The sequence below is a fragment of the Ooceraea biroi genome, chromosome 12, assembly GCF_003672135.1.
Source record: "Ooceraea biroi isolate clonal line C1 chromosome 12, Obir_v5.4, whole genome shotgun sequence".
NCBI classification, from domain to species: domain Eukaryota; kingdom Metazoa; phylum Arthropoda; class Insecta; order Hymenoptera; family Formicidae; genus Ooceraea; species Ooceraea biroi.
The window spans coordinates 3,506,119-3,524,455 of NC_039517.1; the positions used below are offsets into that span (position 1 = coordinate 3,506,119).

At 40.8% G+C, this 18,337-nt stretch overlaps 3 protein-coding genes and 1 long non-coding RNA gene across 6 annotated transcripts; 1 reads left to right on the forward strand and 3 right to left on the reverse strand.

The window, feature by feature from the left end:
• Positions 1 to 103: 103 nt before the first annotated feature.
• On the reverse strand, positions 104 to 1,980 carry LOC105280495 (vesicle transport protein SFT2B). 2 transcript variants are annotated; one of them, XM_011341085.3, is made up of 5 exons: positions 1,484 to 1,980; positions 1,337 to 1,354; positions 1,034 to 1,203; positions 781 to 898; positions 104 to 705 (listed from the first exon to the last, which is right to left on the reverse strand). In XM_011341085.3, exons 1-5 carry the CDS (start codon positions 1,553 to 1,555, stop codon positions 577 to 579), a joined length of 507 nt encoding a protein of 168 aa, XP_011339387.1. In that variant the 5' UTR covers positions 1,556 to 1,980; the 3' UTR covers positions 104 to 576. The 2 variants fall into 2 exon arrangements, with proteins under 2 accessions (XP_011339387.1, XP_011339389.1); XM_011341087.3 differs by lacking the exon at positions 1,337 to 1,354 and having other exon boundaries at positions 1,484 to 1,979.
• Positions 1,981 to 2,692: 712 nt separating this feature from the next.
• LOC113563048 lies at positions 2,693 to 2,976 on the reverse strand. Its single transcript, XR_003407292.1, has 2 exons — positions 2,919 to 2,976; positions 2,693 to 2,840 (listed from the first exon to the last, which is right to left on the reverse strand). It is a non-coding gene; the product is annotated as an uncharacterized LOC113563048 (long non-coding RNA).
• Positions 2,977 to 3,017: 41 nt separating this feature from the next.
• LOC105280496 (kinesin-like protein KIF21A) lies at positions 3,018 to 16,132 on the forward strand. Of its 2 annotated transcripts, none has more exons than XM_011341089.3 (16): positions 3,018 to 3,601; positions 8,079 to 8,463; positions 8,543 to 8,989; positions 9,078 to 9,186; positions 9,265 to 9,468; positions 9,550 to 9,854; positions 9,927 to 10,164; positions 10,224 to 11,125; positions 11,205 to 11,554; positions 11,672 to 11,854; positions 11,972 to 12,097; positions 13,160 to 13,328; positions 13,394 to 13,499; positions 13,576 to 14,130; positions 14,212 to 14,482; positions 14,681 to 16,132. In XM_011341089.3, exons 1-16 carry the CDS (start codon positions 3,567 to 3,569, stop codon positions 14,751 to 14,753), a joined length of 4,458 nt encoding a protein of 1,485 aa, XP_011339391.1. In that variant the 5' UTR covers positions 3,018 to 3,566; the 3' UTR covers positions 14,754 to 16,132. The 2 variants fall into 2 exon arrangements, with proteins under 2 accessions (XP_011339391.1, XP_011339390.1); XM_011341088.3 differs by having other exon boundaries at positions 15,380 to 16,132.
• Positions 15,883 to 18,119, reverse strand: LOC105280497 (bifunctional arginine demethylase and lysyl-hydroxylase PSR). The gene is made up of 6 exons (XM_011341090.3): positions 17,917 to 18,119; positions 17,339 to 17,544; positions 16,979 to 17,261; positions 16,533 to 16,888; positions 16,154 to 16,386; positions 15,883 to 16,007 (listed from the first exon to the last, which is right to left on the reverse strand). Exons 1-6 carry the CDS (start codon positions 17,987 to 17,989, stop codon positions 15,980 to 15,982), a joined length of 1,179 nt encoding a protein of 392 aa, XP_011339392.1. The 5' UTR covers positions 17,990 to 18,119; the 3' UTR covers positions 15,883 to 15,979.
• Between the last annotated feature and the right edge of the window lie 218 nt (positions 18,120 to 18,337).

The window sequence follows — 18,337 nt, forward strand, 5'->3', positions numbered from 1 at the left end:
CTTGGAGCGAAAGTCGACTACGAATATTGCCCGTTTTGCAATGTAACAGATACATATTTACGCAAATAGCAAAAATGGAGTTTGCGATTCAGGCGTAGTCTTGTTTAAAACTAAATTATTTATTAAATTAACATGTTATTCGAGATATTCTATCACATTTTACAACTATTATATAAATTACGGTATGAATGCAATACGAGAATCCTGTAGTATTAAAATATGAAATAAATGCCGGTAAATATGCATATTTCTTACATTATGTTGCGTATAAATTATTAATTCAATCCTGATAAGAAATTCATCCATGTATTATTATTAACTGTATCACACGATGCGCATTCGTCATATGCGTACAACAGTTTTGTAATCCCATTCTGTTTTGTACAATTACAATTAACTTACAGTTAGCTTACGATCTATATAAATATGTTAACATTTATTTCCTGCAAATATGAGTAAAGTACAGTTCGCATTTAGCGTGGAAAAAGTGTTCAAATATCAAAGGACGTAAGAAAATTTCAAGTATACATTCATATAACAAACTTGGATACACGGAGAGAACAATAACTATTTCTCTTACGTAATACAGGCTTCCATTGTCTTTTTCACAGCATCTCGAGCGTATGGTATATACGACAAGGAATACCATGTCATAGCTAGCGACTGAATAATTATAAACAAAAGGGCTAAACCGGGATTATGCAACTAAAAACAGGAAAATCATTATTACTTTCAGAGGTACAAATTACCGTATTAACGTGAAAAACAGCGGATACTTACATGTAAAGCTGCAAATAACGTCAAACCAATCGAGACGAATACTAATATAGTCGCGATCACTCTCGTCGACGCAAACATCTTTTTAAGCTGATTGAACGGACCCATTAAAAAGCATGTACTAAAAACAAAGAAATCAAATGTATTAATAAATAAATTTATACAGTTAATATATTACATTATACGTTACTGACCACATAATGCTCTTATAATTTAAAAATCACATAAATACGATAAATCATATATTAAACTTTACCTAGCTAAGGAGATAACGTTGCCTAAAGTATAGAATACAGCGAATACGGTGAGGCCTTTTTGCAGGAATAATGCGAAGGATCCGAGGAATGAACATAAGATGCCTATGATGAAACAAATAGCAAAACCTTTTATCCTGGTAGACCAACTTAAAGTTGTTTGGTCCATGACCTAGACGTGTATACAAAACAAGCGTTAAGAAGTCTTTCAAGACGTCATTCAATAAGCACAGCAAGTGAGCATAATTGTACGTTTCACAAATCTATACAAATACACTTTGCTAATAATTTCTACAATAATTTACCGTAAAATCCACATCGACCTTCCATCGACGACCGCACGAAAGCATTTAAATCGATAATTTTAGTTTATGGATAAAAGAAAAGTTTGCGCAAGTAAGCATAATAACTCTCATAGTTTATAACGTAGCACATCTATTAAACGTAATTACCTGCGTGATGATACCGCTCTCCTCATCGCACCGATTATCGTTACCGTTCAGTGCTCTTCGTAATTTATCCATTTTTTGACTTAGAAAGAAAGACGAACAGGTCGAGTTCTCGAAAAACGGGGTATCGAGCTCATTAAATTACTTAATGCGCACAAGGTTAGACGGATGAAAATTTACTCCACTCTATTATATTCGCATATGTTTCGCATATGTTTCGGAATGTACGCGTACTGCTCGACGTCAGAAGATCAGGTTAATGCGAGGCAGATCTTTGCACACAGGAATATCTCTTTATCTGTTCATTTATGTGTCACTTCATTTGTGTACTTGTGTGAACTTTATTAACTTCGGATACGATCGGTGCTGTGCATGTATATATAACGAATTCTCGTTATCTTGACTACTGGGCGTAAAGGCTGAAGTCACATCGTATGGAATAGAGAGTGCGTCATAAAACCATATATAATACTACTATATTGCTAGACCGTAACCACGGTCTTACATACAGGTCTGGAAACTACCTCTAATTTCAGTGGTGGGAGTATGGCCGCTTTTTGAAGACACCTTTAGTTTCTAGCATAACCACTACTCGTCGCTGTCATCGATGTCCGCAGATAAATATAACCTGAAAAATCGGGGATAAGAACCCACGTGTGTTCATGACTCTTATTGAAAAACGGTTATTGACTACAAAAGTTGTCGAAACGTTTATTGAAATGACGAAATGGTGTGCGGTACCGACTTGCAAGACCGGCAGTAGAACCGAGCAGAAACGTTCTTTATTCCGAGTGCCGAAAGACATTGTTACTTGGAAAAAGTGGGAAAAAGCTATTACCCGCAAAAATAAAATAAAAAGATAAAGGACAGATTTAAACATAAAATCCTGATGGAAAAAATATAATAAAATTTTGCTAAAATATATTTGAAAATCTCTATCAACTGATCCCGGTTCATTATCATTTCATCATAAATTTTCAAACTTTTGGAATATTAGATATAAAATTTATAATAAAATACGAAAATTTATAATAAAATATAAAAATTTATGATGAAATGTTAATGAATCGAGGTCAATTGACAGAGAGTTTCAAATACATTTCACCAAATTTTATTACATTTTTTTCCATCACGGAAGGATTCGTTTTTATTCACACTTAATTTTGAGAATAAAAACTCAATTTTATTTCATATACATATTTCACTAATTCATTTATAGTCTTAAATTATTTAAAGCGTTATTAATTTATCATATTGTTTTGTGAAGACTGCGAGTGGAATAAAGACAGACAGATATTCCCCCGGCCTCTGACGTCCCTCGTCAGCCTGCGAACATCGATCGCAACGCCTCTAGTGGCTGCTAAAGAAATAAAAAGTGACACACAAAATGATCCATCTCCACCTCTGAAGTTTCCAGACCTGTATATAATATTTTTACCTTCCCTTTCGAACGCACTATGACTCGTTCGAAAGTAGAGTTTACATGGGAAAACTTCCTTGTGAATAGTTTGGACACGAATCACGTATCATTACCGAGCGTAACGAACTAGTTCACGTCCACTTTGTCAGGCGGCGCCAAACGTCAGGAGGCTGGTGGCCGCTCTCAGGTTTCTCTCTGCTACCGTAATGTTTTTGTCCGCTAATGTCACACGTACACACACATGCACAGATTCGATTTCACAGGAGCAACGAGCAACGATGGTACTGACAGATAACAGGAAAGCGCGTTGCGATTGAGCTCCCACGCTGTTTCACAATTGTGCCGCGGCTGGTGCGGACGGCCGCCGTCAGTGAGTCGCCATCGATTACATCGTCGTTTACATTATTATGAAAAATGCGCGGCCTGCCGCGAGGCATCGCCTCCGACGAACGTCAGGTTTTCACGGCCGCTCAGTCCGCTGGTAACGTGTGCGCAGACACGGCGTCGTGCGAACGCTCGTAGCGAAGGCCCGTTTCGCACCGCAAGCGTTCGTCGTCGGTGCGGTTTCACTCCGGCCTAATTTCCGCCTAGTTTTCGGCTGGCACGGCCGCAGGCTCCCCTAGCCTTCGTTCCTCCCGCTGCCGACTGATAATTAAACGCAACGAGATGGCAGACGACTCGAGCGTACGCGTCGCCGTACGGTAAGTAAATTGCATTTGACAGCCGAGCTTCTTTCACCGCCGCGAACTCCTCGCTCGCGTCCGCAATGCGGGCGCGCGGCTCACGGGAGATCCGCAGCCGACTTTCAGGCAGACCGCGTCGATCTTTGTATACACGCGTGTTTAAAATCGCGAAAACGCGAGTTGAGATCGTTTAAGAGTATGCTCGGGAGATACCGTTCGTTTTCATTGCGGCATGCCGTCCCTGTCCACGTAATGTTCCCGTCGTGTAACATTCCCTTTAATGCCACCGCTCGAAACGCGTTAAGGGGGGAGCCTGCTTTAGAACGTTGAAAATAAGGTATAATTTTACGAATTTTTTTGGAGAAACTATACAGCGGATCATTATAAAACTTTGATGCATTTATTAGTACATGTTTAAAGATAAAAAAATTATTTTTTGATTTGAATATATCGCCTGTAGAGGTCGTCCTGGAGGCATTGTAAATTGGTGAGCATTCTCCTGCCTCCAAATTTCATCCAAACTGAAAAATTGAAATATTTTCTCGTTATTTATGAATTCCCATCGTCGATGAACCTTTAATATTCATAAAAACATTAAGTTGAACAATTATTTTTGCATGAAAAAGTTCAAAAACTTTGCCTAAAAATCGTACTTTTGTGTTCCAAGCTCCACCATTTTGGCACTTTTCAACTTTTTTCTTCTCTCTTTGGTTCATCGACGATGGGAATTCATAAATAACGAGAAGATATTTCAATTTTTCAGTTTGGACGAAATTTGGAGGCAGGAGAATGCTCACCAATTTGCAATGCCGGCGACGCGGCTGCACTAAGATTTCTCCAAGACGACCTCTACGAGCGATATATTCAAATCAAAAAATAATTTTTTTTATCTTCAAACATGTACTAATAAATGCATCAAAGTTTTATAATGATCCGCTGTATAGTTTCTCCAAAAACAATTCGTAAAATATACCTTATTTTCAGCGTTCTAAAGCAGGCTCCCCCCTTAATGCCACCGCTCGAAACGCGTTAAGGGGGGAGCCTGCTTTAGAACGTTGAAAATAAGGTATAATTTTACGAACTTTTTTGGAGAAACTATACAGCGGATCATTATAAAACTTTGATGCATTTATTAGTACATGTTTAAAGATAAAAAAATTATTTTTTGATTTGAATATATCGCCTGTAGAGGTCGTCCTGGAGGCATTGTAAATTGGTGAGCATTCTCCTGCCTCCAAATTTCATCCAAACTGAAAAATTGAAATATTTTCTCGTTATTTATGAATTCCCATCGTCGATGAACCTTTAATATTCATAAAAACATTAAGTTGAACAATTATTTTTGCATGAAAAAGTTCAAAAACTTTGCCTAAAAATCGTACTTTTGTGTTCCAAGCTCCACCATTTTGGCACTTTTCAACTTTTTTCTTCTCTCTTTGGTTCATCGACGATGGGAATTTATAAATAACGAGAGCATATTTCAATTTTTCAGTTTAGACGAAATTTGGAGGCAGGAGAATGCTCACCAATTTGCAATGCCGGCGACGCGGCTGCACTGAGATTTCTCCAGGACGACCTCTACGAGCGATATATTCAAATCAAAAAATAATTTTTTTTATCTTCAAACATGTACTAATAAATGCATCAAAGTTTTATAATGATCCGCTGTATAGTTTCTCTAAAAACAATTCGTAAAATATACCTTATTTTCAGCGTTCTGAAGCAGGCTCCCCCCTTAATGCCATCGCTCGAAACGCGTTAAGGGGGGAGCCTGCTTTAGAACGTTGAAAATAAGGTATAATTTTACGAATTTTTTTGGAGAAACTATACAGCGGATCATTATAAAACTTTTATGCATTTATTAGTACATGTTTAAAGATAAAAAAATCATTTTTTTATTTGAATATATCGCCTGTAGAGGTCGTCCTGGAGGCATTGTAAATTGGTGGGCATTCTCCTGCCTCCAAATTTCATCCAAACTGAAAAATTTAAATATTTTCTCGTTATTTATGAATTCCCATCGTCGATGAACCTTTAATATTCATAAAAACATTAAGTTGAACAATTATTTTTGCATGAAAAAGTTCAAAAACTTTGCCTAAAAATCGTACTTTTGTGTTCCAAGCTCCACCATTTTGGCACTTTTCAACTTTTTTCTTCTCTCTTTGGTTCATCGACGATGGGAATTTATAAATAACGAGAGCATATTTCAATTTTTCAGTTTAGACGAAATTTGGAGGCAGGAGAATGCTCACCAATTTGCAATGCCGGCGACGCGGCTGCACTGAGATTTCTCCAGGACGACCTCTACGAGCGATATATTCAAATCAAAAAATAATTTTTTTTATCTTCAAACATGTACTAATAAATGCATCAAAGTTTTATAATGATCCGCTGTATAGTTTCTCCAAAAACAATTCGTAAAATATACCTTATTTTCAGCGTTCTGAAGCAGGCTCCCCCCTTAATGCCATCGCTCGAAACGCGTTAAGGGGGGAGCCTGCTTTAGAACGTTGAAAATAAGGTATAATTTTACGAATTTTTTTGGAGAAACTATACAGCGGATCATTATAAAACTTTGATGCATTTATTAGTACATGTTTAAAGATAAAAAAATTATTTTTTTATTTGAATATATCGCCTGTAGAGGTCGTCCTGGAGGCATTGTAAATTGGTGAGCATTCTCCTGCCTCCAAATTTCATCCAAACTGAAAAATTGAAATATTTTCTCGTTATTTATGAATTCCCATCGTCGATGAACCTTTAATATTCATAAAAACATTAAGTTGAACAATTATTTTTGCATGAAAAAGTTCAAAAACTTTGCCTAAAAATCGTACTTTTGTGTTCCAAGCTCCACCATTTTGGCACTTTTCAACTTTTTTCTTCTCTCTTTGGTTCATCGACGATGGGAATTCATAAATAACGAGAAGATATTTCAATTTTTCAGTTTAGACGAAATTTGGAGTCAGGAGAATGCTCACCAATTTGCAATGCCGGCGACGCGGCTGCACTAAGATTTCTCCAAGACGACCTCTACGAGCGATATATTCAAATCAAAAAATAATTTTTGTTATCTTCAAACATGTACTAATAAATGCATCAAAGTTTTATAATGATCCGCTGTATAGTTTCTCCAAAAACAATTCGTAAAATATACCTTATTTTCAGCGTTCTAAAGCAGGGTCCCCCCTTTAATGCCACCGCTCGAAACGCGTTAAGGGGGGAGCCTGCTTTAGAACGTTGAAAATAAGGTATAATTTTACGAACTTTTTTGGAGAAACTATACAGCGGATCATTATAAAACTTTGATGCATTTATTAGTACATGTTTAAGGATAACAAAAATTATTTTTTGATTTGAATATATCGCATGTAGAGGTCGTCCTGGAGGCATTGTAAATTGGTGAGCATTCTCCTGCCTCCAAATTTCATCCAAACTGAAAAATTGAAATATTTTCTCGTTATTTATGAATTCCCATCGTCGATGAACCTTTAATATTCATAAAAACATTAAGTTGAACAATTATTTTTGCATGAAAAAGTTCAAAAACTTTGCCTAAAAATCGTACTTTTGTGTTCCAAGCTCCACCATTTTGGCACTTTTCAACTTTTTTCTTCTCTCTTTGGTTCATCGACGATGGGAATTCATAAATAACGAGAAGATATTTCAATTTTTCAGTTTAGACGAAATTTGGAGGCAGGAGAACGCTCACCAATTTGCAATGCCGGCGACGCGGCTGCACTAAGATTTCTCCAGGACGACCTCTACGAGCGATATATTCAAATAAAAAAATAATTTTTTTTATCTTCAAACATGTACTAATAAATGCATCAAAGTTTTATAATGATCCGCTGTATAGTTTCTCCAAAAACAATTCGTAAAATATACCTTATTTTCAGCGTTCTAAAGCAGGCTCCCCCCTTAACGACAGAAATGTCACCCAGACGATAAAATTGTTTGTTTGCTCTCTCTTTGGCGCTGGCGTACGATAATTGCGATTATCTCGAGTATAGAATTTGAGCTTTCTATTGCATGCCAGCGTCGATTACGAGAATGCAGCCGGTCGGGGTATGACGGGACCCCGAAATAGGTTTCTCTCGTGAATCGCATCACGAGGAGAGGCAAAGAATTGTCATTGGGACGATTCTTTGTGCAGCGCCCGGCCGATCGCAAACACCCGGATCCTTGAGTGTCTCCTTTTACGGCGTGCACACGCGTAGGCATTAATTACCGCTCGCTTGAGAAATGCGCGGCGTCGACTTCCGAGTACGAGAATGCGCGACCGATCTCTCGTTTCGTCATCGTCCTCATTGACATCATCGACGTCGCGACATGTTATTAAATTCGCGATATATCATTAAAATTAAACATTCATTTTCAGTCACTCTGCTTTAGCGTTTTTATTATTTAATTTTATTTTTATTCCATTATGTTGTTTATCGAATGATATAAATTTCACGAAATCTGAATTTATTGTGCTTGTCTGTTGCAGAATAAGGCCTCAAATAGCCCGCGAAGTGATCGATATGTGTAGGATTTGTACCCAAGTACCTCAAGGGGAACCGCAGGTTTTCCTCGGCCCCGACAAGGCCTTTACGTATGATTACGTTTTCGATACTCAGGTAGACCAGAGCACAATCTATGAGACGTGCGTGAACCGTCTCGTGGAAGGTGCGCTGGACGGTTACAACGCGACGGTTCTTGCCTACGGGCAGACCGGCTCAGGCAAGACTTACACCATGGGCACCGGCTTTGACGTGGAGGTGGATGAGTACATAGTCGGAATCATACCCAGAGCTATCAGGCATCTGTTCGACGGAATAGCGGACAAGCAAGAACGCGCGAGGGAGCGCGCACAGATGCCTCCGGAGTTCAAGGTCTGCACCTCAGTCGTTGCATGTAGCGTTGAACGAAAAAGAGATTACTTTGATAACAACGTATCTCTTGCGTCTCCAGGTCACAGCGCAGTTTTTGGAATTGTACAACGAAGACTTGAAAGATCTGCTGGAGCCAGGGGGACCAAGAGGTGGTGCGCGCATTCACGAAGACACCACGGGCAACATACACCTAGCCGGGGTGGAGCCGCGAGTCGTAACTAGCCCCGAGCAAGCGTTGGAGTATCTTCGACTGGGCGCACTATCCCGCACGACGGGATCCACGCAGATGAATACGCAGTCCTCCAGGTCGCACGCGATTTTTACTCTGTACATCAAGCAGCAGAGATGCATCAAAATCGAGGATCCGGACGCGGACGTCGACACGAGCGGCGCCGAGCTGGCAAACGAATTCGAGACGTTAACCGCGAAGTTTCATTTCGTTGACTTAGCAGGCTCGGAGAGATTAAAGAGGACGGGTGCTACTGGTGATAGAGCGAAGGAAGGCATTTCTATAAACTGTGGATTGGTAAGAGAAGAGAGATTTTGAGAGGAACAAAAAGAGAAAGTATCGACTTGATCGACTTGACGTTGTTGCATTCTTTTTATATTTATAGTTAGCCCTGGGCAACGTTATTTCGGCTCTCGGTGATAAAACGAAAAAGGCTTTGCACGTACCGTACAGAGATTCAAAGTTGACCAGGTTACTTCAAGACTCCCTCGGAGGTAATGCTTGATATGCGATGCAAAATATATGATACGATACAGATGGAACGTTTTATAACGTAATTTTGAATATTGCAGGAAATAGTCAAACTGTTATGATAGCGTGCGTGTCACCGAGCGACAGAGACTTCATGGAAACTCTGAGCACACTCAAATACGCGAACCGAGCACGAAACATCAAGAACAAAGTTACCATTAACCAGGATAAGAGTTCGAGGACCATCGCGTCGTTACGACGAGAAATACAGCAGCTGCAATTGGAATTGATGGAGTACAAGCAGGGTGCGTTCGATAGGAATCTGTTCAAGTGTGCTAATCCTTGTACTAGAAATTACAAATTAATGCGTCATTCTCTTCCTTCAGGCAAGAGAGTCGTCGGCGAGGATGGAGTTAACGACGCCTGGCACGAAAATCAAATGTTGAGCAGCGAGTTGCAAAGCCTTCGGACCAGAGTGAAAGCACTCTCGGAAACGGTCGAAGCATTGACTGCCAAAAATGCTCTTTTACTGGCAGAAAAGGTAGCGGGTCAGTGGATGGCTGCAGCGAGCGGAGGCGATGAGCAAGTGACCAGCTTAGTACAAGGCTATCTTCAAGAAATAGAAGAGTTGAGAGCTCGTCTGTTGGAGGCGGAGGCTATGTACCAGCAGCTGAAGAAGAGACAGATGCAGGTAACGTATTGAAACGTTGAGAAACCTAAGAAATTCTCCGGCCAACAATAAAACTGACGATAAATTAATTAGGTGAATGCTGCAAATCCATACGGGGACAGCTCGTTCCATTCCGATTCGGCATCCGTGTTACTCGACGCTAAAAGGGATGTCGAGAAAGAAATAGAAGCATTGAAAGCTCTGAAGGAACAACACAGTTACAACGCTAGCAACGCCGTCAAACCAATGGACGAGGGGGAAATCGAGGACGCGGAGAATGCGCAGGACTCCGTGAGCGAGGATGATTCCGACGATGATTCCGATCGCAAAGGCAAGTTTAAAGTAAAATGTTACGGACTAAGTTTTATTACAACGTACATCACTTTACAGAAGAAGATGAGGAAGAAGCAGCGATGGGTCGTGAGTTGGAGGCGTTAACGTCCGACATCGACGTTAAGCAGCGCTTGATACAGGAGCTCGAGCTTTCCCAGAGACGTTTGCAAACGATGAAGCAGCATTACGAGGACAAACTGACTCAGCTGCAAGCTCGCATTAGAAACACGCAGGAAGAGAGAGACAAAGTGTTGCTGTCCTTGCAGCAGCAACCAGCACCGCCTACGGAGAAAGTGAAAAAGTTGCGCGACGAATACGAGAGGAAGCTGTCGAACATGCAAAAAGAAATGCGACTTCTTCAGTCTGCCAAGAAGGAGCACGCGAGATTACTGAAGAATCAGTCGCAGAATGAGAGCAGGCTGAGAGGTCTGAGAAACGAGCTCTCGGAAATGAAAAGGGCGAAAGTGAAGCTCTTGAACAAGATGCGCGAGGAGGCTCAACGGCACAAGGAAAACGAGCTGAGACGCAACAGGGAGATAGCACAGCTACGTAAAGAGAGCCGCAGGCATGCAAACGTCATCAGAACGTTGGAAGCGGACAAGAGAATGAAGGAAGTCGTGCTCAAACGTAAGCAAGAGGAGGTGACAGCGTTACGAAAGCGGGACCGAGGACTGAGTCAGAAGGCAGCCGGTCGCACGCCAGTGAAACCGCTTAATCCCAAGGCATTGAAGCAAAGGTGGCAAACCTTCGAGAGAACGATCGCTAAGCAAGCGCTAGCGAAACAGGCAGCTGCAGAAACGGAGAGAGAAATGGAAAGACTGCTTCAAGAAAGGGAGGAGCTAGGACGAGACCTGGAGAAACTTCAAAAGCACAGAAGTCAGATTACAAACACGAGAGGCGATACTACCGACGTCGACGAGGAAATCGACAACGTGAAAAGTAAAATTAGCTATTTACAGGTAATGGCAATTGATAACGATTTAATGGCTGCCTATTTTTAGGTTTATTTTTACTACCGTAGCGTGCGAAATGTTGCAGGACAGTATCGCGGAGTGTCAACGAGACATGGTTGAAATGGGTGACGGTGAAGCGGAGGGCGAGCCTGGCGTCGAAGCGCTCATCTCTACGATTCGCACAGTGGACGAGGCACAATATCTGCTCCAACGAATGCTCGCATTCACCGTAGAGCAAAGCTGCATAACCGCACAAAAGCAACTCGAGGTGCGAGACATGGAATCGCGTCTCACTCAAGTTGCCCAGGAAAGCGACGTACAGCATCAGTTGCTGGAACACGTGTTACGCGATAGGGACCTTCTGTCGCTCACGAACAATCAAAATAATGCGCTAGCTTACAGTCCGGCCAGTTCGAGAAGTTCGTCTCCCGACAAGTAAGTTGAGCGGCATTTCCGAAACGATTCTTTTCGAAGACGATTCTTTTTACCGTTAAATTTTATTCATTCTCGATTTTCCGTTCAATTTCTTTATAAATTCTTTGTCTGCAACAGCGAAAGTTACAGCCAGATTATACTTGGCGAAGAGAAGCAACGAAACAGTAAAGTCAGGAGAAGAACAACGCAGCCACAGGAGCTCCTCTATGGTGCTAATCCCGAAAGTGCGAAAGCGGATGATCAGAATCAAAATTATAACCATCCCCTCACGAGGGTTCCTAGTGCACCAGGTAGCCTAAAGTAAGCATATAGTACTTGGACTCAATTTTAATATTATTGTAATTTACGAAAAATTACATGATGCATCAAGATCAAAACTATCTTTATATATTTATACATTATTTTTGTGTATTTCAGGGGATTGGTGTTGACGAGAAATCAATATGGCACTAATGCAACTGGCGGATCGCCAACTTTGAGCCGTCGTGACAGTACGTCCCCCAGGGCTCTGCGACGGCCGATTCATCCTGGTGGAGGCTCCATGTGAGTGACTATCCTGCAGCACTTTCTTGTTCTTGTATTCCTTGCATATATTTGTCTCGATGTTCTCCATGCACTATTGAATATCTTTATTTTTTTCAAATGAACCTTGTTCTGTTGGTTTCGTCTTTTAAAATAGGAATCAAGTGCAAGTATTTCGTGCTTATCAGTATGATATCCAATAATTAGCGTAGTGCGTTAAAACGAGTGTAAGCACGAAATTTAAATGCCGCAGGTTTCGTGAGAGATACAAACGAAAATTCGATATTTTATCATTATGTTATGCAAATAGAATGCGCTACGTTACACAGAATACCTGTTACATTATATGTACAAAATGTTTCGCTGAATTTTCTATGTTTATATAACAGATAAGATACTCTCAATAAAGTCTTTTTAAGCGTTACATATTGTAGAATAATGACTCTTATATGTGAATATGTACAGCGTATTCTACATTCAAACGCATTTCGCTTTCGCGCAATATTTCTTGCTTTCAAACTTTAATATTATAGATTTACAAATTTTTATAAGTAAGTTATATACTTTCTTTCTCTTTTTTTTATTCAATTATACATACATATACGAAGCGAAGAATCAATCAATATAAAATATATCGCTTTATCTATTTAATTTTTTAATTTGTATGGAAAAACGTCTTACTAACAGTTGCAATAAGAAAGGAAAATTAATTTATATGAAATCTTTTTAACATGTATATGTAAGAACTATTTTCTGTAATATAGGAGAAAAGAATAAACAAAATTTGATGTAAGAGGCGCAAGTACAGCTGTCGAAAGATTTCCTTGACGCGACTGTTTCTCACGCACAGAGCTCTAAGTGCGATATTTGCATTTGATAATGGCTGAAATTAACTGTGCTGGATTGTTCACTCTATCCTCTCGTAATCTTTTCTTGAAGAAATTTCGATTAACGTAATGTCTCGCTACCTTTTCTGCGCGTGCATGTTTAGTATAATTTCAATGTCGGCATGACTATTAGCCTGAATTAACGCCATTAAATGCCGGCTGACTAACACGCTAACATAACAAACACACCCATTAGGGAGCAAGTATCGCACACGGATATATCTTCACCTCCCGGATCCCCGACCACGTACAGGCGATTCAATAGTCGCGAAGAAAACGTGTTTTCGAGGCTGACTGCGAGTAGACAGCCTGTCGCGTCCGAACCACAGCCAATGAAGGGAATTATCTCGCAGTATCAGGGCAAGGTAAGCAAACGCAAACGTGCGACGAGCTCGCCGGATCTCTTCTAAAGCTAACGTGTAAATTCCAGGCGCAACCACGAGCCATCTTGCAATGTTCTCACGTCGCGGAAGGACACAGCAAGGCAGTTCTTACTATATGCGTGACGCCGGATTTACTCTTCAGCGGCTCGAAAGGTATTTCTTTTTCCTTGAATTCTCGAACGAAGAAGTGGCTTTCGTGCGGGTGACTAATACCTTGCGAATTTTTCAGACCGCACCGTAAAAATATGGGATCTGGAAACGGGAATCGAAAGTTTGACTCTAGGCGGACATCCCAACAACGTCGTCGCCGTGAAATATTCCGCTGTTCATCGGCTACTGTTCAGCGTGTCCGCGGCGTACGTTAAAGTCTGGGACTTGAGAGCCAGCAACGCCTGCATAAAGACACTGTTCTCCTCCGGTCAGACTCAGACCGGCCCTATCGCACTGTCGACCCCGTCTAGAATACTCCAAGTTCCTGTGGGGGAGACGACGATCAACGACCTGGCCCTCAGTTTAGACGAGCAAGAGCTGTACACAGCGTCCAGCGACAAAGTTAGAATCTGGGATCTGCGCAAGTTGTCGTGCACCGGCAGATTAAGCACGCCGCACGCAGCGGCGGTCATGTGCCTGGCTGTTGCCGAGGACGGTAGAGTGATAGCGGGTAGCAAGGACCACCTGATATCTCTCGCCGAGCCGAACATATCCGGACCGTCTGTCAATCTAGCGCCGCCGCATTATGACGGAGTTCAGTGTTTAGCCACGGTCGGGTCTACGCTATTTTCCGGTGAGTCACGCGTACGTTATCGCGATACCGCACGCTCACAAATCTTTTATTAATTATTTCACCGTTATATTAATTACACAGGCTCCAGAGATATGTGCATTAAACGGTGGGACCTAAGCAGGATGGAGCTGGTGCAGTCCCTAAATAACGCCCATAAAGATTGGATTTTAGGATTGTGCACGATAAACAATGGTTCCATCATGATCTCTGGATGCCGCGGTGGCGTGCTGAAGGCATGGTCCGTTCCCAGGGATCAGTCGGGCGAATGCACGCCCATCGGCGAAGTACGGGCGCACGCTTCTGCCATCAATGCTATCGCGACCAATCAGCAGCACATATTTACAGCGAGCAAGTAAGTCAAAATGGAAGAAGTTCTTACACAGATACTCGGCTGTGCCCAAAATAGCGTTCAGCAGTACGCTGCAATGGCTACTTTCGTTCATCAGACGAGTTATTAGATTAGAGCGTATTATACCAGAATGCATACTTGGGTTCAGCAGGCCACGCTGCGACGCTCCGAGCGAAATAACATCTCGGATATTGATTTCAGCTCTGGAGAGGTGAAGCTGTGGCGTATACCCGATTCCTCATTGTCAATGTCTATTTCCACAGTTTCCCTTTAACTTTATTTGGTTTTCGCTTGTGCGTCACTGCTATGCGTTTATCTTGTATTTTTTGTGGCAATGCCGCATGCTTACCTAACGGTTTAACGCCTAACGTCTTTTTTACGTACAGCGCGGCGGTAGAGCCGCGTTGTTCGTGATACCTGCGACACTTGCCGAGGTGTTGCCGTACATCTGTCCGTTGTTTTTTCTGCAGCATCATACTTTCGAGCGCTTCGATAAAGATGCGCGAATACATTTCTCGCGAGAGATGAATTTTTTCATATCTGCATCCATCATGTTTGCATCGTATCTGTGAATCACGTAAATCGACTGCCATCACCGAGCAGTTTTACAAATTCAGCACTGTCTTTGAAAAAAATAAATCGTAGATACACGGAACTGCTTGCTCAACCTTTAGATGTAGATGTATTCTCTTCTCTTATTTTTTAATTTCTCTTTAGTTTTTTAATAAAGCAAACAATCTTTGCCAACTTTGAAATGATAAAAAATCAATAAGTTTTGTGATGATTGTAAGTCTATTGGTCCACATAATGTATATGAATGTTTAATTTATATGTTATTATTTGCTTCTATGTTGTTTACTCCACTTTGGTGCTTTGCATGGTCATCGTGCCGACACGAAGCGATGGAACTGTGAAATTGTGGAACTACTATAAACGAGATACAAGAACCTTCCAGAGGAGCAACTCGTTGAAAAGTTAACGCGCATTGCGCATCGTGTGTGTATTATATATTATATTTAATTCACTTAGATCGTTCAATTTAGGTGATAATGCACCTGATCCATCCGTTGTTGGTTTTTTATATTGCTATTGTTAAGGTTTTTTTAAATTGAGGGTATTATATATACTTTCCAAATGCGTTTTTATATTTCTTGACTCTAATTTTAGTAGATTACTAGGGAATTTTGATAACAGTGAAGCGTATAGAGAATAACGCGTTTGTTGTAACAACAAACTAAATTGAATTACGAAAGCCTGATCGCGTATAGGTATTACGTGCATTATCACATAAGACGTTTCAAACTTAGGAGTTGGATAAAACGTTATATTCGAAAGAAAGAAAAAAAAACTATATGTTATCTAATATTTATTTTATCATGAACGTAAAGATATAGTCATAATTATAGTAATAATTATAATATTTATTCTTAGTATAAACAATAATTGTTGATTAATACTGTACAGTCTGAGGTCTCTGTAGGTTTTAAATACTGGGTATTGTCAGGGTTGGCTGTTATTCAGTTTTCTTCTGAAAATTTTTAAAACAGTATTTATGCTTTATCTATGTTCGCAATGCCACGAGCAATTGAAACAATTGTACAAAAAAAATGAGAAGGGAAAAGAAAGTACATCGTAATTGCGAAAGGCTTTCAGTATAAACCTTTGTATGCGTACCTCTTTCTCTTTTTGTGTGCGGTAAGCGATTCTTGACCGCTATCGTCCTCACTATCCTCGGATTGACTACTACTGGTGCTACTTGACGAGCTGCTCGATGATCCGCTCGAAGAGTCACTAGCAACGCCAGTATCCTCTTTTACATCTATGGTTTTTGCTAACTTTGCTAGTTCCGGCTCTTTATCGCTGAGTACTTTTAACCATTTCCGTGACAGCTTTGGCCGTCCTCGGACCTGTTGGCGAAAAATTTCATGTCACAGCTCGAACATTATTTTATCGTACGCTCGTCACACTTAAATATCCCTGCGTATAATTTTTACATTTTTTAAAATGCTTATTTTAAAATTAGAAAATGTTACATTTCCCATCGGATTCTTACCGTTTTGTGCCAAACTACCGGAAAATTGGTACGCGAGCAGAAATTTTGTGTTACTGCGATAGTCTCGTCAAGATTTAGAACGATGTGCCACCAACCGCCGGGAATAAAGACAGTTTCACCAGGAGTCTGTAAAATCTCTATCGGACTACAATCTTTTGGCCATGTAGGTAGCTTTGTACGAGGATAAACAATGGAAAACCACGTGATAGCTTCGTCCCTCTGCTTACCACCTTCGGACGCGGATACTTTTAACAATTCGCGAGGAGTATGCGTGGGAAACAGGCACCAACGTTTATGACCGGAAATTAAAGCGTTCCATGCACTGGTTCCTAACGGGTCTATATGTATCCCTGTACCTGTACAGCAGATTTCACAAGTAAATGCGATGCATGAATATTAAGAACATCCTGTGCAAATATTAGTCCAATGTGTAACGTAAACTGTACCGGATCTGGCAGGTCCCATAACAAACCAGCGATATGGAGGTCTTCGATGTTCTCCAGCATGATGGAAAAGGTCGTCCCGGAAGTACTTAGGAATTATATAATCTTCTAACAGCTTCTTTCGCCTTGGATGCTCGCCAAACGAGCTATCGAAAATGTACAGGGGAGAATCGTCCTCGTTATGATACATGTAACGAACATAGTATTTCATCTTCATCTTTACACTGTATCCCTCATTGTCCTCGCCGCACTTAAACTTTTGATTCCGGTATTTCTTCGCTAATCTCTGAAATTGAATGCGACAACCGTTAGCAAAAGATCATAAGAGAAAACCTATTTCGAGATCATGATTTAAAGGGCAACCTCTATAGTCCATTTGTGCTGAGCTCTCCAGCCGTTTTGAACACCTCGTATTATCACAGGTTTGTAGGGTTTCTCATATCTCTCAACAAACAGTTCCGTAGCCACGTTGGATTCATCGATACGCTCGGCGTTATCTTGGAACTCCCAGAACGTTTTGAAGTTCTTGCTGTAGCCATGCTGGCTCCATGCTGCTTTATCCGCGAGCTCTACAAACGTGTAACACGCTACAAATCAATGGTCAATTCTACTTCTTCCTATCTGCCTCTAATTCATCACTAGCTGCTCCGATTTGAACTATAGAATCATATTAAAGATATCGAATCTTATCACCGTCATTCAAGGTCTTTGAAGAATGACACTTGACATCTTCTTCCTGTCCTTCTCTCTCGAAATGACTTATGGAGTTGGCAAGCGATTCTTATTATTTCTATTATTCGCCAATGTTGGACGCTTATTGCTTGGACATTTTTACTATGTATCGGAAAAGTGATAGCGGCAGCCGAAGAAAGCGATATCTCGTATCTGCGCAACCTTGCTGCCGTGCGCAAGATTGGTCATACGAGTCTCATTTTCTTTACCTGGGCGGGCCTTCTTTTTCACTTCCTTGATCCTCTTTCTCGCACGATGATCTAGTTTCCATTCTTCCGTCATGACTACGATTCTATTGCCTACACGGCGATAAAATCGTCGAATGTGTGTATTTACAGTAAAGAAATACGTGCAAAAACCTCGGTCGGCGAGTGATCAGTGATAATGGATAGTAACAATTGAACTCAGTTCTGCCAAATTAAAGGAGCAGACTCTTTCGTGCATTCAAATTTGCACATGGGGTCACGTGATAACCCCAACTCTGGTGACCTTAAGGGGAAGCTGGAGCTGCTAGTGAACTATTTTTTCACTATAGCGATGGTAATTGCAGTTTCGAAAATTCTCTTTATTGCTTGTGCAGAATAAAAAATCCTTTTCCACAAATGAAGTATAGATAGAAAGAAAGTCCGC

Bases quoted from the DNA above. Each gene is read 5' to 3' on its own strand.
- LOC105280496 (XM_011341088.3), top strand. From the start codon at position 3,567: ATGGCAGACGACTCGAGCGTACGCGTCGCCGTACG. The intron at 9,187-9,264 runs GTAATGCTTGAT...TGAATATTGCAG, and splicing joins ACTTCAAGACTCCCTCGGAG to GAAATAGTCAAACTGTTATG. The intron at 11,855-11,971 runs GTAAGCATATAG...TGTGTATTTCAG, and splicing joins AGTGCACCAGGTAGCCTAAA to GGGATTGGTGTTGACGAGAA.
- LOC105280497 (XM_011341090.3), bottom strand. From the start codon at position 17,989: ATGACGGAAGAATGGAAACTAGATCATCGTGCGAGAAAGAGGATCAAG. The intron at 17,262-17,338 runs GTTGCCCTTTAA...ATTCAATTTCAG, and splicing joins AGCACAAATGGACTATAGAG to AGATTAGCGAAGAAATACCG. The intron at 16,387-16,532 runs GTAAGAATCCGA...TTTCGCCAACAG, and splicing joins CGGTAGTTTGGCACAAAACG to GTCCGAGGACGGCCAAAGCT.
- LOC105280495 (XM_011341085.3), bottom strand. From the start codon at position 1,555: ATGGATAAATTACGAAGAGCACTGAACGGTAACGATAATCGGTGCGAT. The intron at 899-1,033 runs GTAAAGTTTAAT...CTTTGTTTTTAG, and splicing joins AACGTTATCTCCTTAGCTAG to TACATGCTTTTTAATGGGTC. The intron at 706-780 runs GTAAGTATCCGC...TCCTGTTTTTAG, and splicing joins CGTTATTTGCAGCTTTACAT to TTGCATAATCCCGGTTTAGC.